This window comes from Camelus dromedarius, chromosome X (genome assembly GCF_036321535.1).
Source record: "Camelus dromedarius isolate mCamDro1 chromosome X, mCamDro1.pat, whole genome shotgun sequence".
NCBI lineage: Eukaryota > Metazoa > Chordata > Mammalia > Artiodactyla > Camelidae > Camelus > Camelus dromedarius.
Genome location: NC_087472.1, coordinates 92264116 through 92277725, shown reverse-complemented (window position 1 = coordinate 92277725; position 13610 = coordinate 92264116). Strand labels below are relative to the sequence as shown.

Here is a 13610-nt window from a genome sequence, read left to right as displayed (position 1 = left end):
ATATGCAGTATAAAATTTTTATGTTCTTCATGTAGGAATGTAGAACAAAAACATGGAGGCCAAGTATTGTATTCAAAAGAGATACCCTGCTTATAAGAGAAGTCAGAGAAGATGACATTGGAAATTACACGTGTGAACTAAAATATGGAGGCTTCGTTGTGAGAAGAACCACTGAATTAACTGTTACAGGTAAGCACAGTCTTCAGTATTTCATTTGCAAGTAATGAAACTACCATTTTAAGTTTAATTTTTGTGCCACATATTGATTTTTTTTAATCTTTGTGATGAAAGACGTACTTAGCCAAATGCTAAGTGGATTTCTATAGATGAAATTTATTCCACCTTGCTTTTAAATCATCTTTCGTTGAAATGCATTTGAAAAATTAAAGAAAATATGCTTAGGGGATTATAGAAATGTTAGCTTTTAAAAGTACTTGAATAAATGAGTTTACGATTTCAGAAAGTCATGCTTATATTTGGTAGTGGTGTCATTTTTAGAAACATTTTCTAGAGTGTTGAAATGGAATATGTGAAATCTACCTGTCTTCCTGTCTTGCTCCAAATTAGAAAAATTACTTTTTAAATTCACTTACCACTCTATGACTCTGATATCTGTGTTCTCATGAGCTTGAATATAACAAAACTTCAGATGCAATAATTGAATAACTATGTGAGATGCAATGCATGGACTCATTCCCGTATCTGGGGGCTAAGGTAGAAGGGCATGAGAACAAGATTCAGAACACTGCCTGTAATCAGGAATCTACAGCTCACTAGTCACATGACTTTGAGTCACCACAACGTTGAGAATATTAGTTTCCTCATGTATAAAATGGTGATCAAAAAGTTTACCTTGTTTATTTCAATAAGGTCTTTGCAAGGATTGAATGAGGTAAGGTACTATATGTGAAATCAATTTGCAAAATATAGGATTATATCCAAATGGCATCGTTGTTGTTATTTTTGTGTCATGTAAGATTGCATTCATGCTTTGCTTTACCTTATACCATGCTTCTCTAAAGGTGGTTCCAAGAGGAAAATTCAGGGTGGGAATTAAGAGCAACGTTAGATAGTTAAACACATTATTCTCATTAAGAGAGATTCTTTTCAGTGACTTTCTACAATCATTTTTAATGAAACATATATGTATATAAGTATGAAAAGGATATCAGATACTTTAAAGAGATTTTCATTTGTTCATTGATTCACTTAAAGTGGTTTTCCTGTATATGAAAATTGTTTTGTGATAATCACCTTCATCTTGTAATAATCATCATTAAATCTTGAAATTGTGATATATTTTGACTTAAACACCAAATCTGATTTCATGAAATTTGTTTGATGGATCCTAATTATTCTGATTGAAAAAAACATAAATAAATAAGGTACTCTTTCGTAATGGTTTTGATATATATTAGACGAAGTAAAAAAACTGACACTAGCAATACATGATACACTTGAATAGTAAACACACATTCAGTCATGGTTTATGTACCAATGTGTATGATTTACAGTAGTTTGATTTTCAGTTTTGCTGCATGTAATAAGTTTCTGTATAGAAAATTAAACTAACACTTTTATCACTCCCTATCTGTTTAATGGAACAGTGAAAGGCATAACTGTCTATACTTGGATTTTCTTTGCAAAAAATATTGAATTTTTTAGTATTTCTTTTTTGCTCTTAACCTATACTGAAGTAGCTTTTCAAGGAGTAAGCATTGAGACAAAGGAATTTAAAAATATAATGAAAAAAATATTCTGAAAAGAAAATAGAATGCACTTCTAGTCTTTATTCTTTGGCGTGTAGAACTAATCCTAGGTAAGCACACCTTTCCCCTTTCTAGAAACACTAGGATACTAAAATATTGTCAAGTAAGAGGTGATTGGAAAACAATTTCCTGGAGACTGGAAACTGTGTCTCAAATGGTAAAATGACATAAATGAAGCTATTTTGTATAATCAATAGTAGAATTGTTTTCTCCTAAATGTTAGCCAGAGCTATTATATTTTCCTACATTCATTTCTCTAAAAATATCTCCTTTTCTTTATATGAAAATGAGGAATAATTATTTCTTGATATCCAAGAGGAAGTTAGTAAAAGTTTTCATCCAACTGAATATTATGAATAGTAGTCTTATGAATACTACTCCTCTAACTTAAGTGGATCTACCTGTGATGTTGATTTGGGAACATAAAATATAAAGCAAAATTTGATTATATGTGAAATTTTGGATAAATCAGAGAGCTGCATACCGAAGAGTTAAAAATAATATGTATTAAAATGCACTTTAGGTTTTAACAAGAAGTCTGTTGACAAGATAAATTTATGCATAACATTGCTTTAAATAGAGTAACACTATGGCTCGTTTACTTTGCCTGTGGCCAAATCAAAGAAAAATTCCTAGGATCCAAGGAGTTGTATCTCTCAGTAAAGCAACAAAGGTGGGCATTTCTTTGGATGATAATAAGTCACTGTTTTGTATCTTGGTTTTCTGCATATCATGATTATATTATACTTAATGTAAATCTTAAGCAAAGCATGATATCATTTAGTTTTAGTGAATCTGCCTTAGCTGATAATAAAAAAAAATTGAAGTATGTTAGAATATTTTTTTAAAATAAAAAAGGAAGCCTATATGTGAGGAGAAAAAGGAATATCTGGATAAGTAAAGTGGCATTGTGCAGGCAGTATGGTAGCCTTTTATGGAGATCCTTCGTTTATTAAGTGTATGTGCCTATTTAAGTGAAGTAGTGGTTTAGGAGAACAGATCAAGTGAAATAAACAATGAACCTACTTTGCACTTTTGGTATACTTTAAACATTAAAAAAAATTAAATGTGAAATGTTTCAGCATTATCCGTAGCCTCCACCCTCTTCTCTAAGCTTCAGCCATACTGTTTTGCTCTTTTTCTCCAAATATCCTCCCTCTGAACCCTTGTGTGCTCCCTCTGGAATGCTTTTTATTCCACATTATTACAGTGCCAATTCTTACTCTTTTTTCAAAGCCCAGCTAAAATGTTACCTCTGTTCTGAAGCTTGTAGTTAGTTCTTCATGTCTTCAGAGAACCCCACTTACCACGTTGCATCATAATAACTATTTGTTTACACTCCTCTTATTCCACATGAACATGAGCTCCTCAGGGTTAAGGACAATGTCTCTCTTTTAGTAAACATTTTACTTTAGAATAGTTTTACACTTACAGAAAAAGTCAGACAGATAGTAGGCAGAGATTCCATATACCCCACACCCATTTTCCCCTATTATTAGGATCTAATACTAATATGGTACATTTGTTACAATTAATGAACTAATATTGCTGTATTATTATTAACTAAAGTCCATATTTTATTCACATTTCCTTAGTATTTTCATCCTTTCTTAGTTTTTACCTAATGTCTTTTTTTTTTTTTCTGTTCCAGGGTCACATTTAGTTGTTGTGTCTCCTTAGGTTCCTTTTAGCTGTCCCTGTTTCTGACTTCTCTTGTTTTTGATAATCTTGGTAATTTTAAGTAGTACTTATTTTGTAGAATGTCCTTCAGTTGTGATTTGTTTGATGTTTTTCTCATGATTAGGCTTAGATTATAAGCTCTTGGAAGACCACGGAGGTAAAGTCACAACATAGTGTACTATCAACATGACATTGCTGTTGGTGTTGGCATTCATCACCTGGTAGTGTTTGTCAGATTTTGCCACTGCGAAATTACTCTTTTTCTCTGTTTTCCTTATTGCACTCTTTGGAAAGAAGTCACCATCTGTAGTCCACACTTAAGGATTGAGAAGTTATGCCCTCACCTCTTTGAAGGCAGAATATCTACATAAATTATTTGAAATTCTTCTGCATGGGACATATATCTATTTTTCCACATTTACTTATTCAGTCATTTATCTGTATCAGTATGGACTCATGGATATTTCTTTTATACTTTGATTTATATCTAATATCACCTTATTTATTTTGTTGCTCAAATTGTTCCAACTTTGGACCTTTGGAGCTCTTTTTTAAAAAAAATTTTATTGAAGTATAGTCAGTCACAATGTGTCAGTTTCTGGTGTACAGCATAATGGAGCTCTTTTAGTTGATTTCTTTGTCTCTTTGACACACTCCTGTCATTGTGTGTGTATGTGTGTGTGTGTGTTTCTTTATTTTCAGACCCTACAGGATGCTTCAGGATCAGCTTATGTATCTTCTGCCCTAGTCCTAGAATCAACTATTTCTTCCAAAGAGCTCTTTTCCTTTTTGTTAGAGAATGGTACTAGAAACTAAGATCTGGGCATTGACAGTACTCATTGCTAATGAAGTATAGTTGTTTCTAAGACCTCTCAGTTGACAGAGCAAAGAAATATGTGTATACTAACCCAGGTATATATATACATATCTAGGGTTATCTCTGTATGTAACCATCTGTCTCTATATTGAACTAAAGATGAGTTCATACTTATGTCTCTAATCCATTACCATATGTATCATTCTAGCTTCTTCTCCTTCCTTATCTGTAACTTTCCCATCCAATAGTGAGAAACCTGGTTCTCACCATCTTAGTTGTTTACATCCAATATAAGTATGTAATGAGATCAGAACTTTTGACCTGTACGCCTATGAGAAACAACTTTATCAACTAGAGTACAGTGTTTATATAGTTTCTCTTGCCTTTAGTCTTACACACTCTGCTCATTTCCTCCTATCCCCTTCAGTGAGGTTGTCTCACTCATTTGTAGTATAGTCAGGTTATTTTACCACATTCCTCATTCCATCCTGGGATCTTCCATCCTCCTAAATGATGTCTTTAAAAGTTTGCATATGTTAAGGTTTGTAGGGGAGAAAAAATAATTTTCCATCTACTTTTCTGAGTTCTTAGCTGGGACCCCCAGATAGATTAACAAGAGAAAAACAAAAGTTTATTTTTTAAAGTTATAATATCTTTCAAACAGAAGTTTATTAACATGTATATGTCACATATACATGGCAAACTGAGTACCTCCCCAAGAAGGCCCAAGCCACCAGCGTAATATCATTTGCAGCTAAAGACAAAAGAAAGATTTTGGGGGGGGTGGTGAGGGAAAGGAAGGTGAGTTATGGGAAATTACCAGGAAAAGCACAGTAAACAAGGGTAAGTCTAAATTTAGACACCATCTCCATTGTTAAGAGTTAGGGTCATCCTTCTCCTCCCTCTTAAGAGAGGGTGACATCTTTGTAAATAGAGATTTCCTTTACAAATGTAAATTTCTCTTACAAAAGAGTAACTCTTACTTTGTTTTTAGAGCTTCTCCTATGTTTGCAGTTTCTCAAAATAACCAGCTCAGAATAATCTTTATACCAAAAGACATATTTTGGGTTGGCATATTCTGCTACTGTTTATGCCCACCTTTGAAACTTCCCCAATAAATTTTATAGTCTAAAAGCTGTGTTGGTGGATTGCTTCGTATCTCAATGAACCATTCTTAGTCCTGAGAATAGGTTAGTTCACTAAAGGAAGTTGTGTCTCATTTTAGGAGGCAGTGTTGCAGGTGAGCTCCCAAAGTTAGGCCTATAGGTTGCAAGCAGTCAGAAATTCATTGAAGCATTTCTATGGAAACACAAGAGAAACAAAGGTTAATGATTAGAGAAGAATATAAACTCAATTTTTGAGTCCTGAGGGCAGCCAGGTATGAAAATTTCTAGAATCTTTTTTGGTTTTGTTGTAAAATATAACTAACAAAATTCACTATTTTAACCATTTTAAAGTGTATGTTTCACTGGCATTAAGTTCATTCACATTGTGTGCAGTGGTCACCACCATCCATCTCTAGAACTTTTCATCTTTCAAAACTGAAACTGAACCCATTAAACAGTATCTCCATATTCTCTTCTGCCATTAACCTCTGGCAACCACTCCTCTATTTTCTGTAACTATAAATTTGACCATTCTAGGTACTTCAAAAAAGTGGAATTATACACTATTTGTCTTTTGGTATATGACTTCTTTCACTCAGTATAATGTCTTCAGGGTTCATTCATAATAGCTCATTTATTTCTATCACAGTAACATTACACTGTGTGGCTGTACTATAATTTGTCCATTTTCTTTTGAATGGTGCATCTTGGGTGCTTCCAGTTTGGGGAGATTATGAGTAAAGCTACTATACGCATTATTGTGCAGGTTTTCCTGTGGACCTAAGTTTTCAAATCAGTTGAAAAAATACCTAGGAATATAATTTCTAGAGTATATGGGAAGATTATATTTAGCTTTGTGGGAAGGTGCCAAACTGTCTTCTAAAGTAGCTGTACCATTTTGCATTTCTGTAAACAATGAAGAATTCCAGTTGTTCTGCATCCTTCCACCAATCAGACCTCTATTGTTTGGATTTTACCATTCCAATAGGTCTGTAGTGGTATCTCATTTTTTAATTGCCAATTTCTGATGATTAATTATTTTGAACATGTTTTTATGTGCTTGTTTACCTTTTGTATATCTTACTTGGTCTAGTGTCTGTTCAGATATTTACCTCCCTTTTTAACTGGGATGTTTGCTTTTTTGTTGCCCAGTTTTAAGAAGTTTTTGTATATTTTTGATACAACTCCTTCTTGAGATGTACGTTTTGCAAATATTTTTCCCAGTCTGTAGCTTTTCCTTTGATTTTTTTTTAAAACAATGACTTTCACAGAGCAGAGGTTTAAGGTGTTATTTGAGTTTTCTTCTTTTCTAAAACATAGACTTAATTATATAAATTTCTTTTAAACACTGCTTTTGCTGTATCCCACAAATTTTGATAAGTTACATTTTCATTTTGTTCAAAATATTTTAAAATTTCTCTTGAGAATCATTCTTTGACCCCTGTGTTATTTAGAAATGTGTTAATTTCTAAACATTTGGTGACTTTCCCAGCTATTTGTCTCTTACTGATTTCTAGTTTATTTTCTTTGTGATCTGGGCACACACTTTGTATGATTTCTATTTTTAAAAATTTGTTAACGTGTATTTTATGAACTAGAATGTGATCTCTCATGGCAAATGTCCTGTGAGAGATTGAGAGGAATGTATATTTTGCTATTGTTAGATTGGAATTCTTTAAATGTCAGTTAAATAAAGTTTACTTATAGTGTTGTTCAAATCAGCTGTATCCTTACTGATCTTCTGCTTGCTTGATCTTTCAGTTACTGAAAGTAGTGTTGAAATCTCCAACTTTAGTAGTGGATTTGCCTGTTTATCCTTCCAATTCTGTAAGTTTTTGCCTCACAGTTTTCATGTTCTATTGTTAGGTGCATATGTATTTAGGGTTATTATGACTTTTTGGAGAATTGATCTCTTTGTCATTATGCAATGTCCCTCTTTATTCATATTTTCCTTGCTCTGAAGTCAGCTTTGTCTGAATTAATATACCAACCTTTCTTTTGAATAATGTTAGCATGGTGTATCTTTCTTTATCCCTTTACTTTTAACCTATCTGGTTCTTAATTTTAAAGTAGGTTTCTTATAGAGAGCATGGTTAGATCTTAATTTTTTATCCATTTTGATATTCTCTTTGTTGTAATTAATATGGTTAGATTACTTACATTGAAAGTGATTATTGAAATTGCCAGATTCATGTTTGTCAGTGTTTTCATTTCATTGAACTTCTTTTTTTCCCTCTCTGCATTCTCTGGTTTTAATTGAACATTTTATATGGTTCTACTTTATCTCTCCTTTGTTAATATAAATTTTTCTTATTTAAAAAAATTTTAGTGGTTGCCTTGGATATTTTTATACATATTTTTAACTAATCTAAGACCACCCTTAAGAAACACCATACCTCTTTGTGTGTTGTGCAGGTACCTTACTAGAAAATATTCCTACTTCTTCCCTCTCATCCTTTATGACATTGCTATCATTCATTTCACTTATCCATATGCTATAATCACCCAATATGTTCTTTTTTTATTTATTTTTATATATTTTATTTTTAACATTTTTTATTGAGTTATAGTCATTTTACAATGTTGTGTCAAATTCCAGTGTAGAGCACAATTTTTCAGTTATACATGAACACACATATATTCATTGTCACATTTTTTTTTTCACTGTGAGCTACCACAAGATCTTGTTTATATTTCCCTGTGCTATGCAGTATAATCTTGTTTATCTATTCTACATTTTAAAATCCCAGTCTATCCCTTCCCACCCCCTGCCCCCTTGGCAATCACAAGTTTGTATTCTATGTCTATGAGTCTGTTTCTGTTTTGTGTTTATGTTCTTTTTCTTTTTTTAAGATTCCACATATGAGCGATCTCATATGGTATTTTTCTTTCTCTTTCTGGCTTACTTGACTTAGAATGACATTCTCCAGGGACATCCATGTTGCTGCAAATGGCGTTATGTTGTCGGTTGGTTTTATGGCAGAATTATATTCCATTGTATAAATATACCACATCTTCTTTATCCAGTCACCTGCTGATGGACATTTAGGCTGTTTCCATGTCTTGGCTATTGTAAATAGTGCTTCTATGAACATTGGGGTGCAGGTATCATTTTGAAGTAAGGTTCCTTCTGGATGTATGCCCAGGAGCGGGATTCCTGGGTCATATGGTAAGTCTATTCCTAGTCTTTTGAGGAATCTCCATACTGTTTTCCACAGTGGCTACACCAGACTGCATTCCCACCAGCAGTGTTGGAGGGTTCCCTTTTCTCCACAGCCTCTCCAGAATTTGTCATTTGTGGACTTTTGAATGATGGCCGTTCTGACTGGTGTGAGGTGATACCTCATTGTAGTTTTGATTTGCATTTCTCTGATAATTAGTGATCTTGAGCATTTTTTCATGTGCCTATTGATCATTTGTATTTCTTCCTTGGAGAATTGCTTGTTTAGGTCTTCTGCCCATTTTTGGATTCACCCAATATATTCTTATTACTTTAGACAAATAGTTGTCTTTTAGGTCAATTTATAATAAGGTAAAGATGTTATTTTACCCTCATTTACTGATTCTACGACACTCTTAATTTCTATGTAGATTCAAGTTTCTGACCTATACATTTTCCTCCTCCTGAATAGCTTATATTAACATTTCTTGCAATGAAGGTCTGGTGATGATAAATTCCTTCAGGCTTGTTTGTCCAAAAGTCCCTTTATTTTTCACTGCATTAAATACTCCACTTCACTCTCTTATTTCTTGAATGTTTTTTGAGAAGGGGTTCACTCTGATTCTTACCCTTGTTCCTCTATAGATATGTCAATTTCCTGTGTTTTTTTTCAAGATTTTCTATTTGTTTTTCTGCAGGTTGAAAATATGTCTAGATGTAGTAATTTTGTTACTTATCCTGCTTGGTGTTTTCTGAGCTTTCTTGTTTGGTGTCTGTCATTAATTTTGGAAATTCCATGGCCTTTATTATATCAAGTATTTCTTTTGGTCCATTCTTTCTTCTCTTTCTAGTATTATAATTATACATGTATTATGCCTTTTGAAATTATCCACAGGTCTTGAATATTATGTTAACATTTTTTTCATTCTTTTCTCTTTTTGCATTTTGATTTATGAAGCTTCTATTGACCCATCTTTAAGGTAACTAAGTCTTAACTTGGCTATGTTCAGTATACTGATGTGCCCATCAAAGACAATCTTCATTTCTGTCACAGTGTTTTAATTTCTTACATTTCCTTTTGATTCTTGCTAAGAATTTCCATTTCTGTGTTTAAATTATCCATCTGTTTTTGCACAGTATCTGTATTTTTCCATTAGAGCACTTAAGACATTAAATATAGTTATTTTAAATTCCCTGTCTGATCATTTTAATATTTATGTCTTTTCTGAGTCTGATTCTGATGGTTGCTGATGGAATTTCTGGCTCCAGTGGCTTCTCCAAATAAACAGGTCTCAGCTGTGACCCTTTGGGTTGATCTGTGTTTCCAAATTTGGGGGTGGCTCTTTGCCCCAAAACCTCAGTTCTCTTAGAGGTCTAAGAAAAGCTATTGATTTTTAGCTTCTTTTTGTAACAATAGGAGTGATGACTTGCAAGCTATTTACATGTGGAAACTGAAACCAAAAGCAATAATATCATTTCATCTTGGTGTTCTCAAACTCAGTGATTACCTAGCATGTCTGACCCATAGTAGCCACTCAGTAGATGTGCATTCTTGAATGAATTAATTCAAAATCATGGACATATTTCATTCTTAAATTGTGTTTACATTGGGCAAATTGATACCTTGTCACACGAAAAGTAGAAAAATAGTGTTGGAATAACTGCCTCAATCCAAATCCCATACTTTATTTACTTTTGTTAACATTACTGTGTATTACATCAACCTTTTAAAATTTTTCTATATTACATTTCTGCTCTGTATTGCATTTTAAGTCAAAATCATCTTCCTTATATTAATTGTTAAGTCAAGTGCCTGCCTGTAGTTGAACTTTTAGATGCAAATAAAGGACTGAATTTTCCTGTTAAGATTGCTTCATTCTCATTTTTTAAAAATAGAATTAAGTCTTTATCTCCTTGTTTCACATGTAAAGCTAGCTGTGTTGTTTCATGTTTGTTTTTAACATGTCTTCCAGTTTATCAAGTTCTTTTCTATTCTTGAATCTATATTATACCATATTAGCTTCCCTTTCTGGACAAGTGTCAGTAGATTTTTATTGGAAGATATTTCTGTTTTCATCATTCTAAGTATTCTATGCAAAAAGTCCTACATAAAGCTGTTTAACATTCTTTTACATACATATTTTTTTCCGTAAATATATTGTTCACCTCTCTTTAGGTATAGTTTTTAATACTACTAAGAAATCCATAATCCAGCCCATATTTCTTTACTTGTTTGTTTTCATTTAATAATAGGACATAACAAAGTACATAAAATATAAATATGCAGATATTTAACATCAAATGAACCCACGTAGATGAAGAGAACATTGTGGGCATCACAGAAGTCCTCTGCATACCCTTCTGAATATAAACTCCTTCCCTTCTACTGATTATGGTAATGCCATCATGACTTTTACGTTATTTGTTTTCTTGTCTTTTTAAAAAAGTTATGCTAGCTGATAATGTATGCCTAAGCAATATAGCTAACATTTTGCCTGTTTTTGAAACCTATAAATTTGGACTCACACATTCTGTATTCTGTTGTGTCTGGCTTTTTCAACTTCAAATTTTGTTTTAAAAATTTATTTGTGTTCTATTTATCCACAGTTTATTACTTTTATGTTATAGTATTGTATTATATGAATGTCTGACAGCTTGTTGACAAATAATTGGGACTGTTGTGATTTTTTGCTAATGCAGGTAATATTGCCTTTAACCATCTTATAAGCAGAGACACATACACACACTCAAACACATATTTTTCATTGTACATATAAGTGGGTATTGATAAAGGATTTTTACCTAGGAGTGGATTTGTTTATTCACAGTATGTGTATGTTCACATTTACTAGGTATTGTTTAGGCTGCTTTGGGTCATGGGTCTAGCCCAGCCAAATGTACTGAGAGAAGGAAGGTAGTAGTAACCCAGAGGAAAGTATTCCAGGGTAGTAGTAACCCAAAGGTGAAGATATTCTAGGGAATATAAATAGTGGATATTATGATTTCTTGGAGATTATAAAATGTGGTTTGATATTTATAAAATTATTTTGTGGGTCATATAATAATTTTCTGTACTTCAGTATTGCTAAATAAAATGTGAAAATACTCAGATTTGTTTTGGTTTAAATTGTCATATCCTAGGGTTCTTTATACTAACTCTAATTCACATCCAGACTACCTTTAACTCTAACCCTCTGCCAGATTATTTGTGGGAATGTGGGTATGGGGAAAAAAAAACATGTACACGGTTCTTCCATAAGAACCAAAGTACCTCCAAAATAAATTATGTGAGCTTAGCTCTTGTTACTATGTGAATTATTTAGATAAAAAATTTAGACATAATTAGTTATGGTACATGTTTTTGGATTTGTGTTATCTGAGAAAAAAATGCACACTATATAAAAATTTTTCCAGAAGTATTAATTATGTGGTATACACTTTTATTTGATAATACTTATTTTTCCTTCTGGCCAAATTATTTTCTTTAATTTTAAAAAGAAAGATTCAAAACAAAATAACAACCATATTTCCATCATAAAATTTTGAATGAGTCAGAACAGGTGAAAGCCATTTCATTTCTAGGGCTAGATCATAGAGTAAAGTAATGGTAAGAAAATGCATTGTCAAAATATTACATAAGGGCAAATTTTTCCCAACAAAATGTCGGAGTCAGCAAGAACAGTGAGGAAGTGAGAAAAGGAAAAGTGACTTGAAAAAGCAAAAGGACCAAGGTTATTGCTACAAGGTTGTGATGGTTTTTAGTAGTATTTTTATACTTGTTATAACATTTTTAACAGAATTAATGTAGCGATATATTTAAACTACTTTCCAATCAACCATAGGCTGAATGGATGTTCTGAAAAGGTACATCTTCCTCCTGTTTTTATGGATGAGGAAGCTGAAGCAAAGAAAGGTTAAGTGGCTTTATCAAGGTCACAGAGCATCATGGTGACAAATTTAGGAATAAAATTTAATTTCCTGAACTTCAGTTTATGATTTACTACACTGGATAATTAATAGCAGGGCATCGTACTTTTCATATTAGCTCTGTTGATCACTATGAAAGATTTATCTTTTAAGTTCAACTGAAACACATTTTAGTATGAAACTTTAATTCTTCTGCCACTGATGTAATTAAATGGTATATTGTGGTCTAGCCTGGAAGTGTTGTGATTACTTTTATTATTTCTCTGTTTCTTTTTTGTTTTAAATGGTACCTTTTATCTCCTCCTTTAAAAAACTATTTTTGTTGAAATATTTCATAAACTTTAGTGTGCTTTTACTGACTGTAACTTAATAAGAATTGATGAAATTGATAATAGGTACATATCTTTCCAGACTTTGTGTGTTTAGTAATATGTTAGAATTAATGCCCACAACCATCACATATATTATTTTTAATAAACTGTAACATATTACAGATTAGCTGTTTTTATAAGTAAGAAGCTGTCGTATTTTGCAACTCAAAGATCATTTAGATTAATTCAAATTTTGAAATCAAAATGATTAAAGCTGATCAAAATAGTGAAACTGAGTTTAATCATTTTGGCTATTTAATCTTGATTTGGAGTTCAGCCCTAGAGCAAAATATCTCTCTTATGAGTAATTTCTAATGATAGCTCTCTAGATGTTCATTACCTTAAATTTTTGTTTAATCTTTCAACATACTGAATGAGTTGTCCAAAATGTATTAATCAAGCAGTGTTTGTTTAATGTGTCAAGATGTGATAACTTTGAATAAAAAACTTGATGGTTTTATTCTTAAGCAAAAATATATACATTTTAGACTATATCAATAACAAGGTTAGGAAGTGCCATTTCTGGCCATGGTGAAAACAATGCATTATTCATTTAGATAATTTCCATCAATATAAGAATAGCAATAAGTATTAGATATGAGACTCGTTAATACTTACTGTTTACTCTGTGCCAGGATTTATTCTAAGTTCTTATTTATATACTTATGTATATACTCATATAATCCATATAACCTCAATTTACCCACCCTTTAAAACTTTTCAAGAATGTGATAAAAATTACCTATTTTTTTCTAGATGTTATAAATTGAACTTAAAAAT

The 13610-nt window shown here is 32.1% G+C and overlaps 1 protein-coding gene across 2 annotated transcripts in view; it reads left to right on the top strand.

The window, feature by feature from the left end:
* The window catches only part of IL1RAPL1 (interleukin 1 receptor accessory protein like 1), a 1149826-nt gene that overhangs the window by 687598 nt on the left and 448618 nt on the right, over positions 1-13610 (top strand). For both annotated transcript variants that reach the window (XM_031445619.2, XM_064483316.1), the window contains one exon: positions 36-189. In XM_031445619.2, coding sequence (XP_031301479.1) covers positions 36-189 — 154 coding nt within the window. The remainder of the gene's footprint in view (positions 1-35; positions 190-13610) is intronic.